The following is a 25390-nucleotide window of genomic DNA, read 5'->3' on the forward strand; positions in this document are numbered from 1 at the left end:
GGAAGGTGCTGTTAATAAGCACCAACAACAGGCTTTTAAAACAGAGGCAGTGCCAGGAAAATCAGGACTTGGATCACCTTAGGGATGCATATACAATAGGTAAAGGGTCAGCTTATACATTTACTTTAGAAAATAGCGTGATATTGTCTAGGAAAACTGAAGTTGTACAGATTCTAAAACCTATCAATTCCACTCATAGGTCTATACCCTCATGAATGTGTACTAGGGTGTACCAGGATACATGTACAAGATTGTTTACAATAGCATTGTTCAAAACAGCCAAATCTGCAAACAACCCGAATACCCATTAACATTAAGATGAATAAATTGTGAATGTTCACTGCAAGGCTATATAGTGATAAAATGGAGCACAAAGCAACTTAGATTAATCTCACAGACTGAAAAAGAGTGTGTACTGCATGATTCCATTTAAATAGGACAGATAACACTGAATTTATTATTCAGGGATACCTATTTGGATGGTATAGCTATCAAAGCATGGCACTGAAATCTAGATTAAAGGTAATTCTGAGAGAGGTATGGGTATGTGATCAGAAAGGGGAAAGCAAGGGCTGTTGAGGTGCTGAAAGATTTTTAAATTTCTTGACCTGGGTTGTAGTTATATGGTTGTTGATTTTACAATTATTATCCCTTAAGTTTTATACTTCTGCAAATGCATTTTTACAAATGTTATAAGGCCTATAAGAAGATTAATTCTATATGTGATGCAGGTGTTTATATATATTCATATATTCTTTTACTCAGTAATTCTACTTTTAAGAACTTACTTTGAGGAAATAGAACAATTGGGGAATGTGAATGGATAATTATGTACAAGAATATTGTTAATCATAACTTTTTTTTTTCTAATAGGAAAAACAGAAAACAGTGTATCTAATAATTTGCAAAAATAAAAATAATGTGTCCCAATAGGGAAATTATTAAATTAAATATGGCACATGTATACAGTTTAGACAACTTAATGCGGCTGTTAAAATACTGTATCTAAAAAATATTTAATGGCATTTCAAAATGCCTAAAATTAAGTGAAAAGGAAACAAAATTGAATATATGAATGATCTCAATTTAGTGCAATTGTGATAAATATAAGCAGAAAGAAATGTTCTAAAATGTTCACTGTGATTAACTTTTGCAAATGATATTATTTTTGTCATTATAATTTTCCATAATTTCTAAGTTTGTATATGTATTGTAAAAGTTGTTGACAGTAAAAACTATTTATAATTTTTATTTTTAAATGAATAAACTATTTCTTTTAAATAATAGTTAATTAAATTTTCTTCCTATTTTATGGGTACGTAAATTTATTCAAAATTATATTAGTGGTTGAAGATCAGCTTTCATATACAAAAAATTTTTTACCAGGGTGACAATTTCAAATGCATTTCTAAGATAGTAGGCATTAGAATGTAGTTTTTCAAATGTAGCATTCAAAGCTTAAAATCTATTCTATATTATAAGATCTCAATCTACAATTTGTTTTATGCAAAAATTGGAACACCTAAAAATTTTTTTCAATACTCAAAATGATAGAGTAATTATAGTTAAAAGTTTAAAAAACTCAAACAGCAATTTTCTTTACAGGTAATTATATTTTGTTTGCAGATCCTGGAGTTTATCAACTCAAAACCCTTCTATTTATCTCTATTTTGGTTTGTGCAGAAAAGAGTTAACACAGCAAACTTAAAGCATTATCTTTTGAAAAGCCTGCTTACAATGTTGGCTCTTAATTGGCATCTGGGAACTTGGATGGGTTCCTTCCCTCCTAACTGAAAAGAGTGGCTCACTGTGTCTCCTCTATTTGTGCAAACAATATGATTTATCCTGTACACCTGCTTTCCTTCTGGGAGTCTGGAAGATGGTATGTGCCAGGCAAAGGGTATCTACCAGCCCCCAATGAAACCCCGGGTGCTGAGTCTCTCATGAGCTTCTCTGGTTGGTAATATTTCACATGTGTTGTCACAACTGGTTGCTGGCAAAAGACCCTTGGAAGCTTGTGCCTTGTTGTCTTTGGACTTCAACTCATGCACACCTTTTCCTTTTGCTGATTTTGCTTTATGTCCTTTAGCTGTAATAAATCACAGCTGTGAATATGACTATATCCTGAGTCCTATGAATCCTCTTAGGGTATCATCAAACCTGTGGAGTGGTCTTGGGGACCCATGACACACAGTTCTTAAAACTAAAATGCAACTAAACATTTAATATAGTAGTAAAGCTAGTCAAGAGAAATGTTTAATTTTAAAATGTTTATAATGATACAGAAGCTTTTTTTCTTTCAACTAGTATTTATCAAAGGCCTACAAAGGCACCCAGCTAGGTCTTTTTATGTATCTTATTGAATTACCTTAAGCATTAAGTTTCTAATGTTTACTAGGACCAAACAAGATTTTCCAACTATTTCCTATTATCCAGCACTTAAATAGGCATTCAATAATTATGTGCTGAATGAATAGTAATTTATATCATTACACATAAAAATAAAAAATCAAAATGCATTAGATAAGACTAGCTATAAAAATATGTACAAATCTTCATATAAATTAAAATGTTACAGTCTAGGTTCTTCTTGTTTGATATGAAACAAATATAGTTTCCCCTAAGTAGTGAGTTTGCTGGTAAGTAGTAATCAGTTCTACTCTATCGGCATAAATGAATTCCACAAATACTCCCTTCCCCAAGCATAAACACCAGACCAAAAAGAAAAATTACATTAAATTAAAATAATAAAAGCACCTTCAGTCTATTTATCTCCATTGTGAGCTCAAAAATACAAACTGCTAATATTATTTTAAAATACAAACTACTGTTTTCAGGTCAGATGTGTTTTAAATCCATATTTAATTACTGTAAAAGTATTCCTGTGGTATATGTAATCATTCTATAATAGGGTAATTCAAATTCTTTGGCCAGTCAATTTAAGATCTACAGCTTAATTCAAGTTTCACACACTACTAAAGACAAGTTCGGATGTGTTACTTAGAAATAAATGTTTAATTTTGGATGAGGGGGGGAATGCAACACAGCCCTGTCTTCAAAATTGAACCTACATTTTAAAATATATTTCAGCCAATTGCTACAGGCAAGTCCAAATTTAAGTGTAATCCTGAAGCAACGGATATAGCGCAAACGTATGCAGATTTTCAACAACCTACTATGTGTGTTGGGGAAAATGACAACATAGTCTCTAAATAGTATTTTTCCTACTTTAAAAGTCAATCATCTCTCTTGACCTCTCACTTAGGGACCCAGATTTGTTGAAACTGAATATCTAGGGGTAGGGATTAGGTGCATACTTGTTGTATAAGCTCTACCCAGGATTTTCCAATGCTAAGTTTTGAAATATAATTTCTCTAACCTTTTCCAACCCTAAAATTCTGGTTCTGAGAGTCTCTGTACTTGAATATGCTTTAAACTTATAAACCATTTGTAATTAAATGGGTATCAACTCATTCTAAGGATTTTCTAACATGATATGCAACATGATTAGGCCATATAATTACATGACTTCAGTTTAGGAAAAACAAGGGAGAGCTGGTTATAGATAGTCTGTGGCAAAGACAGATATGGATACCATATTAAGAAACTCACTGATAATCTAAATATATTGTTTGTTCTAGCCTTTTTTTCCATTGAAATTAAAAGAACTGTTTTCGAGCAGCCTGTAAATTTGCAAAGTCAACCGACTTTATTTCATTTGTTTCCCTGTTCCTTGTCCACTATGTATTGGTGTCATGTCAGAAAACTGTGGAAAGGATTGAGATTATGCATAACCTATGTACCAGGGGTAATTCTATTCTATTGCCAGAAAAATGGAACTAATTCTGGAGTAGCTCCATCTACATGAAGGTAGGTAAGCAATCTCTTACCTAGCCAGTAGGTGGAGGCACACACAAATTTACTGCTCTGCTTTTTGATCCACAGACCTAAAATCTTACAATAATCGATGGTTTGGGTTCTTTTGTCTGTGTTAAATTCAGAAGGTTAAAGAGAATGCCAAAAACTGGGGTGAATTTATAAGAAATCATGATAAAAAAAGAACAACTTTATATTTCTATTTTATTTCTGGCCCTCTGAGAAATAACTAAGTTATTTTAACTGTGAATTTATAATCTACTCCAGATCTCTAAAGCCAATAAAACGATTCTAAATTTAGAAATATGCCCTTTAAAATTCATGTTCAATCAGGGAAAATGGAACATCAACTGAATATGACAGGATATTAAGACATTATTGTTGATTTTGCTAGGTAAAATCGTATTATGGTATATCTTTTTAAAAGTCCTTATCTGTTAGACATATAATAGGATTATTTATAGTTGACATCTCCAGGAGATAAAGACAACAGCAAAGGATAGGTAGAAAAAAAATGGCAAAATGTTGATAATGGTTGAAGCTGGGTGACAGGTATACTGAGGTTCATTATATTATTCTGCTTTTATTTGAAAATTTCTAAAATAAAAGGTTAAAAAATTTCAATAGAAATTCCTGTTCTAGTGATTTGGGTTAACAATGGGATTAGGTGACCGGTAAATATGCAATTTTAATGAGGTCTTATCTTAATATATAGTCATTGATGAATTATTTCAATCACAACTGAATCATATAAATGAACTATATAAAATCCCATACAGATTCAACACTGAGAAACTAAAACTAACCTGCTCAATCTACTGCAGAGCACTTTACCATTTTACAAAAAGTAAATTCACATAGTTTTCTCATCTAGTTCTCATAATCTTATGAAGATTTTAAAGGTAATAAAACTGAGGCTCAGAGAAGCTAAAAGACTTGGCCAAAGTCACATTAGTAAAGTGACAGAGCTGGGATACTAAACCAAGTTTCATGACACTAAAGATCATCTTCTCTCTACTATACTGTCACTTAGACCTTTTTGAAATAAATAGCAAACAGGTTGAAAGTTAGGCAAATTTTTAAATTTTGCTTTCCATGCTTACTATTTATATGATGAAACCTATTTTTTTTAGTTTTCTCAGTGAATAAAAATATGGACTGAAACAGATTTCTTGAATAAAGAATAAAATTTAACCAGAAGAAGTGATTAAAAGAATTATCTTAAAATTGGAAGGGACATTAGAGGCCCTCTCTAGTCCAAAATTAAAACCTTATTTTCAGGCCTCTTAGATGGATCCAGCTTCAGCTTGAGCATTTCTAGTGAGGAATGTTTACTCTGTGAGATAGCCCATTTCATTTACACAGTTAGTCTAATTATTAAAGAGGCCTTCTCTGCTTATCAGGGAAATCTACCTGCCACTTGCTGATTCTAGTTACAACCCTGACCGTACACTGGATAAACATATAACTCTCTTAAGATTCATCTTTCAAATAACTGAAGACATCCATTATGTTCTACCATGGGCTTCTGCTCTGAGGACTCTTAGCAGAAAAAGAAAACCAATAGATTCTTGGGTAACTAAAGCCTCCTAGTCTTTTCAATAGCTCTTCCATGTCATTGGTCTTCAAACTGGGACTAGAGTATCTCTAGGAGTACCCAAAGTCCCCAAAGGGACTAGAATATTTTTAAGGCAATCAATTTCCATATCTTCACTTGTAATTTGGTCTATCTGAAAACAAGTCTGTGGTCTGCTGATTTCCCTTTTACATCTCCACTCACAGGAACCCATCTCAACTGACAAACCACTCACCTATCCTGAGAAGCCTGCCTAGCTTCAAAGAGACAACTGGAAAATGCAAATTTCCTGAGAGAGGGAGAGAACCCTGAGAGAAAAAGAGAGAGCTTGGGAAAAAAAGGGGAGAGCCATCTTATTTCATCCAGACAATATATTCATGGCAAAGCCTTATCTGTTTTATAATTAGAAATCGGTAGTAACATGATTGTCACAGGGATGTCTATTAACACTTTAATTTTATTTGAAAAATGAAGTCAGATTTGTTTCTGACAGAAGGAGAGTCTGATTTGGCTGACTGGTTTGACAATGACGACTAGTTTTGCCATTTAGGTCACAATACAGACATTTTCTAAAATTGAATGAGATAAAGGTACAGCTCTACAGCTTTAAAGAAAATATATTTAAAGGAATATGCAAAACACCAAAAATTAGAACCTCATAATAAAAGTTTTTATAATCAACTTAAAAATATGTGAGGAGGTACGTGGTTTTCAAAATTCTTTTAGGTTTGCCGACAAAGATTTTGAAGGCTGTGACTCTGTGACAGAATTTCTAGGCTCTTTCCCACTCTGGTTATCCCTTCTGGTAGCATGCCAGTATCCTGCTTATTATGAACATTCCAGGAGAATGAGTAGTATACATTTCAGTGGAAGTGTGGCTTCATTCTGAATACTGTATACTTCTAATTAATATAGCCAAAGGTTCCATTCAGGGCTTTTAAAGCTGTTGCAACAACTAACTAAAAGATCTACATCTTTTTCACATAAACAGTTACAACTAAGTTTACAGTAATCTTGCACTTATATATTTGAATGAATGAGTTTATATTAACTGGTCTTAAATTTCATTTTCTTTGTTTCAGCTCCTTTGCTGCAAACTTGTAAAATATTTTAAAATTTTTATCGAGATATTCAATATATAAGCTAACCCTCTGTAGGGGGCAGCTTCTGACATGGCTCCCAGTGATCACCACCCCTGTGTAATCCTCTCCTTTTATGTGTGGGCTAGATCTAGTGACTTATTTCTAACTAACAGAATATGGCAGAAGTGATGGCGTATGATTTCTGAGATGAGATTATAAGATTGATTTCTGTCTTGTTTATATTCTTGCCCTCTTGCTTGCTGGCTCTGATGAAGCCACCTACCATGTTATGAGCTGCTCTATGGAGAAACCCAGTTACAAGGAACCTAGGGCAGCCTCAGGCCAACAGCTCATGAGGAATCAAGGCCTTCAGTCCAATAGCCTACCGCCAACAACCATGTGAGTGAGCTTGGAAACAGATCCATCCTCAAAGGAGCTTTAAAATGACTTAAGCTCTGGCTAGCTCCATGATTACCAGCTTGTGAGAGACCCTAATCAAAATCATTAATTAAAATTTGAACAGAATAGGATGTCATTCCATAAACTTTTATATAATCTCTTTGGGCACAATCATCCAATCAGCTATAAAACTACCCTGGTATCCTATCTTTAGCTCACATTTTTCCATCTTACCAACAATAATTCTGTGAGAAACATGTCAAGTAGCTTACTGAAATCAAGATACACTGTTATCTATGGAATCTCTTTTACACGTCAATATGGTGATTATATCAAAAGAGGAAATTCAGTCTGTTATTGCTTGTTTTTAGTTGCTAGAGAGGCCTGTTACATGGAGGCCTCTACTTCTATCCTATTCCTCTTCACTAAGACTCCTGTAGTCAGAATTTTCTATTTTGGGGCCTCCTATCTTTCTGAACTTTTTCTTTTAGAGCCTCTTATCTAAAGCATGCTAAAAATGTGAAGGTAACTAAATATGACCAATGTTTGCTTTCTTAGCTGTTGTGAACCTTAAGATGAGATAATCCTTTTGTTTTTGTTACTTTAGGTCTTTCTAAACAGATGAGTTCACAACTATAGTTAAATTGTAAAAGAAAAGTATGAGCATTATCCAAAACCAACATTGCTTAAAACTTTAACCCTTAAGAAAATAAAATGTACACTCACAATTCAAAAACCATGTAAAGCATTCCATCTGAGCTATATGTCTCCAATAATTCTACAATGTGGGGATGTTTCAGCATATGACAGATACTGGCTTCCCGCTTTAGATCTGCAAAACAAACATACAACATACTTTATTAGGTAGGAACAAAAGACAATTAGAGTGAATGATGAATGAATGGATATGATCTATGGTAACATGAAGACTTCTCTAACTAAAGAGATGAAATCCCCCATTTAAGCTAGGCCTAACATATTATCCATTAAAATCTTTGACAATATAACTTTTCTATATTTTTGCCAGCTTAAATCTATATACATTATAGGGTTGGCTCTTATTAACAAAAATGTAAATAGCACAAATACTTTCCCCAAACTCATAATCAAGTTTTAAAATTTACAACTCTTTCTTGATTTGCTAATAAGTAACTCAATTTGCTGTTTTGAATTTTATCTCTTTTTCTTAGTTTTCCCTAAACTGGATAAGAGTATGTTATCTATTATTTAGCCTAAAATCTAGCATTCATAGACACACATCAGGGAAGCTATATGGAATAGGGGGCAAAAAAAAAAGTATAGTTTAAATTGAGAAGACACTACTCCCAGTGTCAAAGTTAGAAATTCTTTTATATCATCTATGAAATGTGTTGGATGATTCAGGACATTACCTACAGTGCTATTTTGAAAAATAAATTCAGATAATATAGGTAAGACAAGTGTGTAAGTTCTATAATACTAATTTAGAAAATAAAAATGTTATCATTGTCATCATTGTCATCATCATCGTCATCATCATCATCACATGAAAACAGTTTGGATATAGGTATTGCTTGCCATGTCTACATTGAACAGGATAATTAAAGCCTTCTTGTGTTAACAGCGCTGGAATTTTATCTGTTTGCAGATGAATAAAATCCAATATGACATTTTTATATTTGGAAGTAGAAGGCAGACAGGTAAAGAAGCAAAAGAGATAACATTATCTCCTCTCTGATTTATTAATTAACTTAGTCTTGTCAACAAGATCAATGGCTGCAGAGGGAACTGTAGAAGACTTATGTAAAAGGTAGAATGAGGAAAACAAGTCAGTAAACCAGACAAAAGAGAAGCTCCCACAAAAGGAAGAATCAATAACACAATATTAAGAAAGTGAAGGGAATAGAGAGAATTAAGACTCAAGTAGTTGGAGAAAGTGCAGAAAAGGCTGTTGTGATTCAGCCAGAAAAGACCATTAGCATTCTGGGCAAGATTAAATTCTGCGGAGAAGTCAGGTTTGAGGTCAGTATGCAGGAGACAGTTATGTAATAATAAATTAAAATTTATCATGTCTCTCACTGTGCTAATTACTTAATGCAGTCATTGTTACATACTGTCTCAATAACCATCTATAAGTATTTTGCAGATGAGGAAACAGGCTGAGAGATGTGTTCAAGATCACATAGCTATAACAAGGGGTAGGTTTGAGCCCTGGCTTCTCCAGCTCCTCGATGCCTGGTTTAGACATGATCAGATTAGAAGAATCTGGCAGTAGGAAAAGGAATAGCAGGTCAAAGGAGGTTTGATTTGTTTGTCTATTTTTGCTGTTGTTTTAAAAGTAACACTCTGTGTGCTTGCAAGTGGCAGTGATGAAAAGCCCATAGGATCTGGAGTCCCAAAACTTGGTGCTGGTCCTGCCTCAGTCACTGCTATATGCCAGCTGACTGCTAACCTCTACAAATGCCTAACTTACTCCAAATGAAATGGGGAAGGCAATAGGTGATGTTGGATCTGCAGAGTGTACTTAATTGACTTCAGAGAGCAGTGGTAAGATTCAAATGAGAAATGAATGTGAAAAGATTGTGTGGAAGACAGCACTATGAGGCTGAGGGGGTAAGGTGGCTCAGTGTTCACTGTAAAGGAAGAGATCAGAGGTACCTTCTGTTTTTACCTTAGTTTCTTTTTCCATTTCTTTCTATTCTGATGTAAAAGCTGATTTTAACTCAAAGCTCTGACATTGGAGTCAAGAAGTAAACAGAGGTTTAGTGTTTGGCACAGTGAAAACTATTCTTTTCTCCTGTTTTCAGTTTATTTTTTATTTTGCCCCTTTCATGTAACTACAGGGTTTTTCAGCCCCCACACTCGTCATTTGCCATATGCCATATTCGTTATACTGAAAGATTGAAAGTAAACACGAATGCTCTGAAGACTCCTCCATTTAACTTGAACATTACTGCTTGGTCTATGGCTGACCCTGCTCCTGGTCTAGCCTCTATCACCCACCTACCCTCAAAATGATGGCAAAATTGCTGGGGACTCTGATGTCAAAGATATAAAACATTTAAATGTCACCAAATCTAATATTTCAGGGACTAAAATCAGAACACCTATTGAAAAGCACAAAACTAACAACATAAAAATATATTTGAAATTATAACAATGATGCAAAAGATGGCTTATAACTAGGATAATTGTGGCACTATTTTCCGTAATCCGGTTATCAATTAAATGGGTGTATTAAAAAGCTCAAATAGAAAATCATGGTTTAAAAAACACAAATGCATTATATATGCATTCTAACTACAGATTTCAAGAACATTAAACTCAAAATGTTTATTTTAGATGCAAATGTGAATTAAAGATATGTATTAAGTAATAATAATCCCTTGGTGATATAGCAAACTAAAAATAGTAGGGGCATACCTTGTTTTATTGCACTTTGCTTTATTGCACTTCATAGATACCATGTTTTATAATTTTTATTTATTCATATTTTTTATTAAAAATTATTCGGGTGACAATAAAATCAAATGAATTTCAGGTGAATGATTCAATGTCACATATATACATACGCACTTATATATGTATTATATATGTATTGCATTATATTCACCACACAAGGTAGATTTCTTACTGTCACCAAATATTTGTTCCCTGTTATCCCTATCTACTTCTTCCTTCTTTCCTTCCCTCTGGTAACCACTAATTCACTGTCATGTCCATGAGTCTGTTTGTTGTGTTTGTTGCTTTCAGTTTTATATCCCACATATGAGTGAAATCATATGGTTTTCAACTTTTTCTGTCTGGCTTATTTCACTTAGCATGATTATCTCAAGATCCATTATGTTGTTGCAAATGGCAATATTTCATCTCTTCTTATGGCTGAGTAATATTCCATTGCATACATGCACCACATCTTCCTTTTAAAAAATTATTTATTTATTTATTTTAATGGTGACATTGATTAACAAAATCCAGTAAGTTTCAGCTGTACACTTTAACAGTAAGGCATATGTTTACACTGTGTGTTCACCTCCCATAGTTGGATTTCTTTCTGTCACATTTGACCCCTTTTACTTAGTCTACCTCCCCTCACCCAACCCCCAACCCTCTGGTAATCACTTGCTAGTCTATAAACCATGTCCATGAGTCTCTGTCCTGTTCATTGTTGCTTTTAGGTTTATATCCCACATATAAGTGATATCATGTAATTTTCAACTTTTTCCGTCTGGCTTATTTCACATAGCATGATTATCTCAAGGTCCATTCATGTTGTCGCAAATGGCAGTATTTCATTTCTTCTTATGGCTGAGTAAAATTCCATTGTATATATGTACCACAGCTTCTTTATCCAACCATCTATCGTAGGACACTTTGGTTGCTTCCATGTCCTGGCCACTGTGAATAATGCTGCTATGAACATCGGTGTGCAAATATCTTTTCGGATTGCTGGATCATATGGTAGATAAACCGTACTTTTTTGAGGAACTTCCATACTGTTTTCCATAGTGGCTGTATCAATTTTCAGTCCCAACAGCAGTGTGTGATGGTTCCTTTTTCTCCGCTTCCTCTCCAACATTTGTTATTACCTGTCCTGTTGATTATAGCTATTCTAACAGGTGTGAAATGGTATCTTATTGTGTGTGTGTTTTTTAAAGCCTATAGTACCCGATATTCCAAAGAGGCCTCCCATCCAAATACTAACCAGGCCCGAACCTACTTAGCTTCCGAGATCAGATGAGATTTGGTGCCTTCAGGGTGGCATGGGCATAGACCTCATTATGGTTTTGATCTGCATTTCCCTAATAGCTAGCGAAGTTGAGCATCATTTCAAATATATGTTGTCCATTTGTGTGTCCTCTAGGGAGAAGTGTCTGTTCAGTTCCTCTGCCCATTTTTTGATTGGATCATTTGTTTTTTTGTTGTTATTGAATTGTAGGAGTTCTTTGTAAATTTTGGATATTAGGCCCGTATCAGAGGCATTGCTTGTAAATACATTATCTCTTTACCTTGTTGACGGTTTCTTTTGATGAGCAGAGGCTTTTTAGTTTGATGTAGTCCCATTCATTTATTTTAGCTTTTACTTCTTTTGCTTTAGAGGTCAAATTCATAAAACCTCTTTATGTCCAAGGTCCTTAAGATTAGTTCCTATGTTTTCTTCTATGCATTTTATTGTTTCAGGTGTTGTATTCAGGTCCCTGATCCATTTTGAGTTAGTTTTGGTATATGGTAATAAACAGCAGTCTAGTTTCATTCTTTTGCATACGGCTTTCCGTTTTCCTAGCACCATTTATTGAAGAGGCTTTCCTTTCTCCACTGTATGTTTTTGGCTTTTTTGTCGAAATTTATTTGTCTATATAAATATGGGTTTACTTCTGGACTCTCGATTCTGTTCCACTGGTCTGTGTGTCTGTTTTTTGTGCTAATACCATGCTGTTTTGATTGCTGTCACTTTGTAGTATAATGTGAAGTCGGGCAGAGTGATGCCTTCAGCCTCGTTCTTTTTTCTCAGGATGGCTTTGGCAATTCAGGGTCTTTTGTGCTTCCATACAAATCTGATGATTTTTTGTTCTATTTCTTTAAAATGTGCCGATGGGATTTTGATGGGGATTGCATTAAATCTGTATAATGATTTAAGTAAATGGTCATTTTAACTATGTTGATTCTCCCGTTCCAAGCACACGGTTCTTTTTTAGGGTTTTAATATCCTTAGTGAAGTATTCCTATTGTTCACTGATTTTATTTACAACTTCTTTGAGCTGTCAGAATTTTCTTGCATGTCACTGATTTTTTTTCAGAAGTGCAATCTCGAATTCTCTGTCATTTAAGTCATATATTTCTATCCCTTTAAGCTGATTTTCTGGAGATTTTTCACTTTCTTTCTGAATTGCCTTGTCACCTTGGTGTTCATGTTGTTTAATGCACTATTTTTCCCCCTGGGCATTAATGGGAGTGTACCTTTTTTTTTTTAATAAAAAAGAAAATTTATTATATATTGATTACTCATTAGCAGGTTGATAAGAAAGGGTTTTTCTTTTGGTTTCTAGTAGGTGGAATCCAAGCCTTTTGGCTCTCTGCTTTCAGGTTAAAAATGCCCTTTCCTCTCTGGTGGGCTGTGTTCCTCCTCTGTGATCAGGTCACCTCAGTCCCATGGTTCCACCCCCATGGGAGGAAGTTATGGGCTACCAGGGTTTGAGCCTCTGAAGAGGCCCTGAAGTCCTGTTACTGTCCTAATAGATGCATTGTTTCTTTGTTTTCTTCCCAATCAGCCTGACTGGATGGGGGTGGGGTTGATTAGGAATGGCCCTTGGTGTGTATGGCTTTTTCACTTCCTGTAATGTTGTCTTCCAGGTTTCAGCTGTCTTGCTTCCATATCACCGCGCTTGTCTCTGGTACTGGCTGTAGTGTATGTTTCAGTAATGGTTGTGCAAATTCCCCTGCTGTTCAGTGGTGCTAGCTCTGAGAGAATATGGGGGGCATGCTCTGGCTTGGTTGGGGGGACATGGCCAGGCTTCTGAGACTCGGTCTCCTGTTTGACAATGGCGGTTGCTGACACAGCTGTCGCCTCTTGGACTTAAGTCTCTGCCCTGCTCTCTGCCCTGATCCTTGGGCTTCACTTTGTGGAATATGCTGATCGCTCAGGCAGCGCTGCTCAGGGCTTCAAAGAGCCAAGAACTGGCCACGAAATATCTTCATTTCCTCCCGCAGGGAGCTCCAGCTGCATATGGAAGCTGCTTTGTTTTTTCTCTTAATATTCCTCCCAGACTCAGCACAATTTGCCCATCTTCTGATGCACTGATGCACCGATCCCTCAGATGTGCCTGTGTGCAGGCTGGGCATTATTTGTTGAGTTGTAGATGTTCAGCTTGTGGTTATTTCAAGGGGAAAGATCTGGGGAGATCCCTCACACTGCCATGCCTCTGATGTCACCACCTATGTTTTTTTTATAAATTAGAGGCAAGGTCCTCCACCAGAAAAAAGATTATGACTCGCTTTATTGTGATACTTGCTTTATTGTGGTGGTCTAGAACTGAACCCCCAATATCTCTGAGGTATGCCTGTATTTGCCTACAAATTGACTCATGAGGCAAAGTAGGAATTAGAAAGTAGGTGGTAATAATATGACTTGAAATAGTGATTTTTTCACTGCTTAGAGATATTAGCACAGAACATTCTTGTGAATGACCTGACCCAGAGTTACCATGGCTGTTTGGAAGTGCTGTTTTGTCTGCAGTAACTGGTAACTCTCTCCACTTTTCCTTGTACTTTTTTCATTTTGTAATATCTCAGGGAAATTTAAAAAGATTTAAAAAGTAATTTATTTCTATGTTTAGTACCCTTATATTTAACTATGTGCCTATGTTTAATTAATTCATTTCCCTTTAAAAGTAGCACTACTAATATGGAAAGTAATATTTAATTTTCTGACTGAAATTGGAGAAATACAAATTAAATCAACCTGCTGTATGGCATAAGAACTCCTACTCCTACTCCTATTCCTATTCATACTACTAGTTTTCTAATAAGTATGGGTCTAAAATTCTTTTAAAAATTTTTCCTGGAAAGTATTTATTATACATTTCACTACTAGTTGTTCTTGTGATAGAATTCTCCATGCTATCTTTTAAAAGTTGGGTACTACTTTCAGAGTGCCACAATTCTGCAGCAAATTAATTTGGCCGTGGGTCAAAAATAATTTTGGTATTTAAAAATATGATTGAAGAAATGATTTCTGACATTCTTAGCATTGGAGTAGCAATCTCAACCTCATTATATAACAGATCTAAATTTAAGTTAGCTTGTCCAGAACCATTCAGCAAGGATTTAGATTAGCACTGTCCAATAGAAATATAATGTGAGCCACATATGTAATTTAAGAAATTTCAGTAGCCACAGTAAAAAGGAAGAACAGGTAAAGTTTATTTTAACATATTTTAAGCAATCCAATATATCCAAGGTATTATTTCAACATATAATCATATTAAAAATTATTAATGAAATATGTTACATTCTCTTCTTGTACTAAGTTTTTGAGATCCAGTGTGTGTTTTATACTTATAGCACATTTCAATTTGGATCAGCCATATTTCAAGTGCTCCACAGCCACATGTGACTAGTGGCTACCAAATTGGAATGGTACAGCTATAGATAAATTGACTTGCTTTAATTCTTATCTTCTTCCAATATGAGTTCTTCTGCATTTCTTACTCCAATATTTGTAAAGTCACTGTCATTCAAAAAAGAATTTAAACTCAAAAGGTGTGTTTTTAAAAAAAATATTTCCATATAGGAAAACACTACAGCTTCTTTTAATAACCCAAATCCATCACTTAATAACTAAATCGGGATTTCTCCAATATTCTTAATCTACATCCTTTATTTGTTCAGCAGTTTTGAAATATTTTGTCTTGCTTAATCAAACACACAAAAGGTAGTCAGTATCCATTGTATAGTGCTCTTTGCATACTTTAAAATTTATTGACTGACCTTAGACTATGCAGTGCAACATTTGGGAGTTTATTGCGCAACATTTGAGATTTTAAGTGCCCCTCTATAAGTCCTCATTTAATAATTATAATAACCCTTTGAGATAAATGTATCTATTCTCACTTTACAGAAGAAGAAATTGAGGCCTGAAGTTCAGTGCGATAAGTTGTTGAGATCACACAATAGTAAATAGAGGAAGCAAGACTAATAACTGAAGTCTAGTGCTCTTTACATCATATCATAATTCCTGGGGTCATGCAGTTGTTATGTGTACCCTTAAGATCCAATCACTCAATGGTGCTAATGTGGTGACATTAACTTGGTAACAAGCTATCAAGACTGCTACAGAAGCAGCTTATTTCAGCTGCACTGTCACCAGTGATGATCAGAAACCAGACACTGATCTTTTCCTGACAAATACATAAGTATTCTCATTCATTTCGAATTTCCAGGTTGTTAGAAGCTCAACAGTTAACAAAATTCACCGAGATGACCCAGCCTCCAAATGCACTTAAAGAATATTCTAATCTAGTCACAGAAATAATTAGGATAATATTAATTAATGTGTTCAGTTGAATCAGTATTAATAACAAAATAAGTAGATGAAAGTCATTATTGACTCAACATTTTTCCCTTAGTGTACTGAAATTAATGACCATATGATATTTTACAGAAAGAATCCAAGCAGAACCTTGGAAGGATTATAGTAGCAAAGTCGAATTCTGTTGCTGAGTCGCACCTTTGTCTAAGAACCAATTTGAAGACTAAAGAACTCAGTTGCCTTTGGCAACAATACAGGTCAAGTTGGCTTTAATGAGGCTATCTTCCTATAAATCAGGAGAGCTGACTTTCTCAACTAGTGGATGACCAGAGGCCCAGACAGGCTCACACACCAATCTGGGTTAACTGTAAACTCATTTCTTTGATCGTTTACATATTTTACTACCATCCAAAACATTTTATTATCTTTCTTCACATAGAAAAAAAATCCAAGCAGCTTCTAATTTCTTTGAATTTTTTTCCATTTTTAAAAAATCCTATGGCCTAAAATCTTATTTATCAAGCGAATAAAGGAAGCAGCATATTATTAATTCAGAATGTCTGATGTAAAATTTTTTAAATAGGCAAAGTATTAGTTAAAAATCAATCTTAACCACATTAAGCATTTATAGATTAATGGGGTTTTGGTAATATATTTCTCAAAGCATTTTCAGTTCTGATAACTGTAATGAATATATTAAAGCAGCCTGCCCAGTTGAAAACTAAATTTAAACTAAATTCAATACTATATTTGTAAACAACTATCAGCTGTAAAATATAATAAAGCCAATTACTGTGAGAACTACTGGCCTTCCCTCTCACTCTGTATTAGGATGAGTTTGTTAGATAATTATTTAAAGTGCCATTTAAATTTTAAAAATTCCAGGTCATTCCTAATCAATATTGAAGTACTATAAATATTTGAATTTACTAATTAGATATTAATGAATATTATGGGTGACCAATTCAATGATCTTTACTAAAATTTATCTTATGAAGTGTTAAAATGTCCTGAAAGGAGAACATTTGCTTAAAAGGCATTTGTGGATAAGAGCCAACATCAGGTTAAAAAGAAATCAAATTATTTGTCTTTTAGAAGATATAACTGAGTCTTCTATTCAAGCTGTTACTCAACTGTAAATTTGCTGAAAATCTGTTTTGGACTCAACTAGTAAAACAGTTATAAATATATAAATATATATATTTAACATCTTTCTATATATATGTATATATATGCAGAGGTGAGCAAAATCCAAATCAAATGTAGTTCCAGCATTAGAGTTCTTCTCAAACATGTGAATGACTATCATTAAGATCATATATATGAGATAAAAATAGAAATACAATGTTCTAAACATCTCTAGAAGGTATGATTCCTCTGTTCTCTTTTATTTTGGGAAATGTAAACTAAAAAGCTTTACAAAATGGGAGAAAGATGAGGAATTTTGCTACTACAAAAACTCAGATGCCTATTTCAAAATGGTACTCCTAATTTTGTAAAATAAAATTGGAGAAATACTGGTTTATATCTCAATTACTTTTTAATATTAAAGTCTTAAAAAACATACATGTTAGGAGCATGAAGGAACTTTGTGGGATGATAGAGTGTATATATTTGTTAAAATTCACTGACCTGTATACTTAAATAGGTTTGTTGTATTATGCATAAATTTTTATTCAGTAAAGTTTAAAATGAAAAGTTACTGTAATAAGACAGGAATCCAACTAATGTGTCTAAGTCAAAAAATGTTATTCTGTATTTTACACTTTCCCAATTATATTATCTATATTTACATTCCATTTTTATTTATTTACTGATAACTGAGGAGTTATGTAGCATAATAGGCTTCATTGTTACCCACTTCCCCCGACTCCTCCTTCCTCTAGGATGGGGCTAGTCTAGGAAATACTACCAGCAGGACCAAAAGTCTCCCCAGAAACCAATTTGTAGTCTGTTTTAATATATAAATAAATGAATGACTGAGACCAAGACTATCTTTGGCCTAGTAAAATAATTATCGAAATTAAAAAAAAACGACAATATGGGATTCTCCATTCGGCAGTAGACGCTTTTTGTCAACGAATCTCACAAACAGTAAAAAACAAATTTATAGTAAAAAATACCAATATGTGACACTTATTTTGAAAAAGATCTATAAAAACAATAAGCTAAAGTTCAATAGATAACTTGAAATCAGGGATTATGGATAATCCTGAAGACTCATGCCTCAACCACCAAATTATTCTTATATTTTATTTTGTCGGTCTGTTGCCAAAATTCCAATTTATATGGATAGCTACAAATGGCTAACAGGTGTGTGAAATTTAAATTGCTTGCCTTGTAATCTTAATTAAAAAAAAAACTGATCAAGAAGTTTCAAAGAGTAGTAGTAGAAATTTTTTGTTCCAAAGTGGAATCACTGAGAGTAGTTGAAAGTGGCAGAGAGGATACTTTTTGTACATAGTGAAACTCTGGACTAAGAGAAACAGAGATTGTAAAAAGGCCATATTTCTCCTTATTTCAATAAAATTTTAAGTAAATAATACACTGCTTTATCCTTAGAATAAACTGTCTTGAGATAATCATCTAATCCATCTTGTTGAGGTCTCAAGAGCACTGTTGAGAATGGAAAGCCACAGAAACAAATGCCTCCCGGCATACCCAAATAATGGACCATTTTGAGGATAACCATTAACTAGATAAAAAATCATAAGTGTATTCCCCATATTATGTTAGCCTCTGCCCTAAACCTAGCACTTTACTTGTGAAATGCATGAAATCACCATAAAGTATGTTTTTCTTCTTTTTTTTTTGAAAAATTACAGGAACCTTCCATGTGGCATAATTTCCTGCTTCCCATCTTGATATCAAAACAATACAAATTGTTTGTTTATTAGAATATAGTGTTTACACGACATAAAATAAGTATATTTTATATTTGTGCTAAGGGTTTTCCCTACTTGTCGTAGGCTGAATGACAAAAAAATATATTTCCTCATTCTTTAAAAAACATACATTTATAATCAACCTGCCTTCTTCATTTTTTTCTCAATAGCTCTTTTGCCATTTCATCAAACTTGGAATGGGTAAAACATAAGTTTCCTTCTGAGATAGAAACAGAAGCTTCTAGCATCTCATTCACACATAGTTGAGTGCAATTCCAGCAAGGCAGGATGTTCAGAGCCAGTGAAAACAAGTAGAAGGAAATTAGTCAGGCAGCGCCTTAACCCCTCTTCACTTAAGAATCATTTGTCATTTAGTAACAAAAGGCCTAATTCATGCCTCAATATTATGGGAAACAAAGACAATCAATACCTTATTTAGGTAATCCTAGATAAAGGTTTATTTCATATAAGTGACTTTTCCAGAAAGGGTACCAACTCATCCTGGTTTGCCAGGGACTTTCCAGTTGTAGCACAGAAAATTCTGTATACTTTGAATCTGCCCTCAGTCCCAGGCACTCTATTTCCACAGATCTGGCATTCATCCTTTCAAATGCTAACACTCTTCTGCAGGGATGCACTTACTATATAATAGAGCAACACCAGACCTGTAGTTAAAAGGCCTGTCTTTAAATTTTGTCTTCATCAATTAATAGCTGTATATCCTTAGAACATCAGTTACCTCATCTATAAAAGGGAAAGAGTAAGAGAATAGCTCCCATACCAGGTCGTAGTTAGCCATGGATGATTAATAAAGTATGTTAAAGAACTTGCCATGGTGCATCACAGAGCATGTGCACAATAAGTTTTGTTTCCTTTCCCTTTAACCATTTTAGGTGGAAATAATTCTTTCCTACCTTTAACAAATGTCAATCAAACCAAGTCTGATGAGAAGCTGGCAATATGAAATTCAAGCCACATTGCTATCCAGTTCTAATTCTGATTTCAGTTTGCAGTTTTTCATCTACAATTTTTTTTTGGGGGGGAATCATGTAATATCGCTCTGAAGTTGACCAGAGGATTATTTGGGAAAAAAGTAAAAATCAGGTACAGTTGAAGTATTTAATAATAATAAGGGCACTGGTTAAAAAAAAATAAAACAGAATCCACATAGCTGCATGTGTGTGGTCTACTGACTATCAGCATCATTATTCTTCCAGACAGCCCTTGAAGTCCTTCTCACACCAACTACGACTCCTCTTTCACTTTTTACATGCAACTGCCAAAACCTGTCCATTCTATTTCTGCAAACCTGTCAAAATGATCTGCCCATAGTTTTGACACCCTAGTTTCAGCCCTCGTGGAATTTTGTTTGGATCACAGAGATCTTTTAATTGGTTTCTTTGCTTCCACTTCCTTCTTTTCATTCTACTTATTAAATTGTCATCATAGCTTTACTCTAAAACAGGTATTATCTTATTACTCTTCAAACCTTCATTGCTCTCCATTCCCTACGCCAACATGTTATAATCCCTCAGCCTGGTTTTGAAAGTTTTCCAAAAATGTTATTTTAAGTCAAATACATTAACTGGAGTCCACAGAGCTATTTAGCAACACAAATGGAAATGGAACCTCATTCTCCCATTTCTTAGTCAAGTAACTTAGGTTTACTGTTTTTGGATGTCACACATAATACATTCCTTTCCTCCCTGACCCCCATCCTAGACAATCTGCAGCTTCTGCACTAGCCCTCATGTTCTCTATGCTCTTGAAAATGCTGCTCCCTCTGTTTGATTCCATGTACTTCCTTCTCTGCTGCTAAATCCCAACTCATTCATCAAAATTCCACTCATACTTTGCTTGAAAGTTCTTAACATTCTTCCCCCAGTTGAGGTAGACATACCTTGCTGTGAACTAACAACACTTCTCTATACAGGTCTCAGTATCTCAGCATTTACCAAACTGTACAACTTCTGGTGATGTACATTCCCGTCAACTCTGCTGAAGGCAGCACCAAATACCCAGAACTCATTCGACCAACATGTTGTATCTTCTGTCTCACATCAAAGTATATGTATCAGTGATCAGAGAATACTAGAAATGGGAGGGACAGTAAGAAAGCCATGATCACATGCACCTCTCTATCCTCACATTTTACACAGAAGAGAAATGAGGCCATAGAAAGGCAAATGATGTACCCAAAGTCCCATAGCTAGTTCACGGCACAATTGGAAGATGAACCCAGGTCTCTGATACCCAATATAGTAATCTTTCTGTTACCCCACGCCTGACTGGAAAAAGACTAAAAATGTCCAACATTTGAGGCAATCTATTCCAGGTAGCACATTCACACAGACTGAAGAATTTTCAGAGAATGACCTGCCCCAAATGTCATCTACTTGCAGATAACTGGATGCTAATGTTATCCTGTAGTGTATTACGATGACTTGAAATAAAAGACTTCAAAATACTCCCACTACTGAATGCACTAGCTTTAAGCCAAAGTAATACATGCCTAACATTTCTATGTCACTGTATAGTGCACATTCTAGATTAATTAATGTAAATTACATGGCCAAAAAGTCTTGTTATAAAAAATAATTAAGATTTAAAGTTTCATATAAATTTAAATAAAATCCACACATATACATTTAAACATTTATATGTGTGGATTTTGTCTTTGGTTAACTATTCAGGAGTAATTTTATCAGGTTAAGTGATTATAACTCCAAAAGAAGCTGGTTTATGAAAAGAACATATCTAATTTTCTTCCATTAGGGGACATTAAAGATCATATTATTGCTAGTTAGAAAAATCACATAACCAAGATCTCTGGCTATAGATAATACTATTGGTCTCGATAACATAATACACAGATGAGATGATTATTTGCCTTTGAGATGTCTAACAATAACCATCAGTTAATATTTTCTGGTATATTCTATGAGTCAGATTCAATTTTAGATGTGTCCTCTCATTGAACCCTCACTACAACCCTAAAAGGCAGATGATAATACATATGAGGAAGCTAAGGCAGAGAGAGCAGTTAAGTAGCTCATCCACAAAACTAATAACCTACAGAGCAAATATTTGGACCAGGCAGTACCTATGCTCTTAACACTCGGCTGTACACTGCTTCTTGGGTCTACAACTACTAAATTTTGAATATGAACTTTACAGGTAAGCTATTTCTTTGTACTATTTCTAAAAACTGAAATATAGAATCATGATTAAAGTTCAATCAGAGCAAATTTCAGTAATAAAATCATAATTTCTTTCAAAAAATCTTAGTTTAGTCCTTTCAATTCAAGATGCTTGATTATATTTTTGAAAAACTAGTTTTCTATAAAATACAGAATCATTAAAAATACAATGACTAGGCAGGGCTTCTGGAAAAACTGTGTGAGCTCAGGGAACCCCCCACCCCCACCCCAAGACATATTCAGCTGGTCAAAATGAACAGTCATTCAGTCTCTGGAGAATGATCAAAAGTCTTCAACAAATTGAGAAGCCCTTATGCAATAAAATTTAAAGAAACTTGATAAGAACTATGGGAGGTTGTACATCATTCAGGATAGGGGCTGCATCCATGTCCCTATAGCTTTGCCTTATGAAGGGATTGTTTTAAGGGGCCCAATAGCTGAGTGGCAGATCAGTATCTTGAGGTGGAAGAGCTAATTAGGGTAGATTTCGCATCTGGTGAACATGGGTAGCTCTCATTTTCCACAGTTCTATGCTGTAGAAGGCCTATGTTGAGTGGGTAGTAGAAGCCAGATGGCAGCACCCATTCCCCCACTCCCAACTCTAGCTAAATACAGGTTATCTGGGTGGCGCAGCTGATAAAGCACAGTCTCCCTTTCTCGTACTGGTCTGGTGATGCAAGAGAACTATAGAGGTGGGCTTGGCAGCCAAGTGGCAGTTCTCATGTCTTTCAACTTCCTAGGCAGAAGAACTAGTCCAAGTACATTTAGTACCTGGAACATTGTCATCCTCCCTTACATTGGGTATGGACTATCTATATTGAGTGGTATAGTAGCAGCCAGGATGGGGCACCACTTTATGCTCCTGGCACTCTCCAAAACACAAAGTCCTGCTCCATAGGGAGAATCTTGGTGGAACAGCCAATAAGGAGTTAATTCCTCATTCTCCCCAGCTCTTCCTCCATAGTGAAAAGATTCTGCTCAGGGGAGAGTATAGCAAGTGACACAGACTAGCAAAGCTTGCCCCTGAAAAGGGGCTCAACTTTAATTGCATCAGACTATATAGCACAAATTGTATCCCTGGGCATTGTCAAAAACAATAGAGCAATCAGCTAGCAATTAGCACACTGTGATACCAATAGAGGTGGATCATTTTAATGGGCGATAGGGGAAGAGACAGTTAAAGAAAGGACAGTTAAAGTCATAGTCATTCCTAATGGTCAGGAAGATTGTGCTCATGCTCAAAGCTGTTCCCTCTAGAGAAGGACATAAGAGGTTGTACTGAACTAATCCAGAAAATCACTAAACAATAAACAAGCAAACAAGAATAACAAGCCCTGGAGTGTGGAAGGGGTATTACTATCCAGAGCAGCTATAACAAAAAGGTAGGAGACAAAAACAGAAAGTGTGACCCTTATATAGGTTTAGAGGGGAATAAAGCAGAAAATAGAAACTGCCTTTGAGGGGGCCCAGATGCTGGACTTAGCAGCTATTATAAATATCTTAAGAAAACTAAAAGAAACTTACATTTAAAGAATTAAAGGAAGGTGTGACACAATCTCTCATCAAATAAAAAATATCGGTAAAGAGATAGAAATTATAAAAAAGGAGAAAATGTATATTCTGGAGTTAAAACTACAATATCCAAAATGAAGAATTTACTAGAAGGGCTCAAAAATAGATTTGAGCTGGCAGAATCAGCAAACTTGAAGATAGATTGATAGAGATTATGCAATGTGAAGAACACAGAGGAAAAAAGAATGAACCATGAACAGAGTCTCAGAAAAATGTGGGACATCATTAACACATTAACATATGCATAATGGGAATACCATAAGGAGAGAAGAAAAAAGCTGAAAAAATATACTGATATGAAGATTAAACAAACAAACAAATAAATGGGTAAAAACAGACAAATCTCCCACGTAGAAGATATTCAAATACTAACCAGGTTATCTGAATCTATTCTTTAGGACTTCATGATTCTGTTTCTTTTTGTCCATCCCAGTTGCCACATAGAAGTTAGTTGAAGCCATCATTTATCTTATTTAAATTACTGCAAAAGCACTCAAATCTCATCCTCACACTACAAAAAAAATTCTTTCTAAAACGAAAATTCAATCATGTCTGACTATAGTTCTCCCTACCCCCCAACTCAAACCTTATTCTTCTTAGACATGCCTTACTGGTCCATTTTGAGCTTTTCAGAATTACTACAGTACTTACTTAAAAAGAGTTCCTAGTCCACACCCCATACCTATCAGATTGGACTTACTGAGAAAGGGGCCCAAAGATCAAGCAATGCTTTAAATAAGCAACGCCCTTACCTTCCTCCCCAACAATTACCCTCCACAATGAAGAATCAGAACTACAGTGAACTTGCTTCTGTCTTTATCCTTAGCTCTTGCTGCTCCCAGAAAGTTCCAAAAGGTGATCATTATGTGATCAGAGAGGGCTATATTGTAGGAGAGGGTAACCAGAGATTCATACACTATAATAAACATGTAATGCATATAATAATTTAGGGAATCATAATTTAACTGTATGAATAAGTAGACTAATACTTCCACTTAAACATGGTGGCCTAATGCATGCTTTTTTTGCTACCTCTTGTAGCCCAGCTAATAGTTCGGGGAAAAAAAAAACATTAAAAAGTCAAAGATCCACAAAAATAAAGAGATTGAGAGAGGAGTCAGCAGCATTTAGACAGGTAAACAAAATCTCGAATGGTAGAAACTACATGGATAAAGTTAGCAGATCAGAGAAAGTTGAAATCTAAATGTAGCAGCCATTAAGAAGATGGGACTCAATTTCTAACTGCAGGGATTGAGACTGACTGACAACCCCAGGTGTAGCATGATGAATCCATCACTGTGTTCCCACTAACATTGAGCTTTCCACAGGCTACTCTCAGCCAGTGACTAACAGTAGCAGGAATACTAAAGCAGGCTCATTTCTATAAGATATGGGACTCTGATGGCCAACACTGGCTCAAGGATAGTCCCTATCAAAACTTGGAATTGCACCTTAGTCTCAGATTTTTCTCTATCCTTTCTCCTCCAAAGGAGTAAGACCTGTATATCCTATGATGGTTGTCCCAGCCTCCTCCGCCTCTCTCCTCTTTCATTTTTCACTCGTGGCTAGTTTCTCAATAAATTTCTTGCATAGCTAATCCTTTCTTGGCATCTGCTGTCTGCAGAACCTGAACTAACACACAAAGCTTGCAACAAGGCAAGCCAGTAAGAAGTAAGCTAATATGCCTAACAAAATGTTCTTAAGAAAGGTTTAGGAAAAGGAAGCACCAATCTTTGAAGGCAGGGGTGCACAGTGGAGCAGACAAGAGGAGGATTGGCTAAACCTTTGCAGAA

The 25390-nt window shown here is 35.0% G+C and overlaps 1 protein-coding gene and 1 pseudogene across 1 annotated transcript in view; both read right to left on the bottom strand.

Annotated features, from left to right (window-relative positions):
• Positions 1-25390, bottom strand: part of CASK (calcium/calmodulin dependent serine protein kinase) — a 391044-nt gene that overhangs the window by 216847 nt on the left and 148807 nt on the right. The window contains exon 3 of the mRNA XM_039883006.1: positions 7660-7765. Coding sequence (XP_039738940.1) covers positions 7660-7765 — 106 coding nt within the window. The remainder of the gene's footprint in view (positions 1-7659; positions 7766-25390) is intronic.
• Positions 11569-11687, bottom strand: LOC120581291 (uncharacterized; annotated as a pseudogene).

Source organism: Pteropus medius, unplaced genomic scaffold (genome assembly GCF_902729225.1).
Source record: "Pteropus medius unplaced genomic scaffold, Ma_sr-lr_union100, whole genome shotgun sequence".
NCBI lineage: Eukaryota > Metazoa > Chordata > Mammalia > Chiroptera > Pteropodidae > Pteropus > Pteropus medius.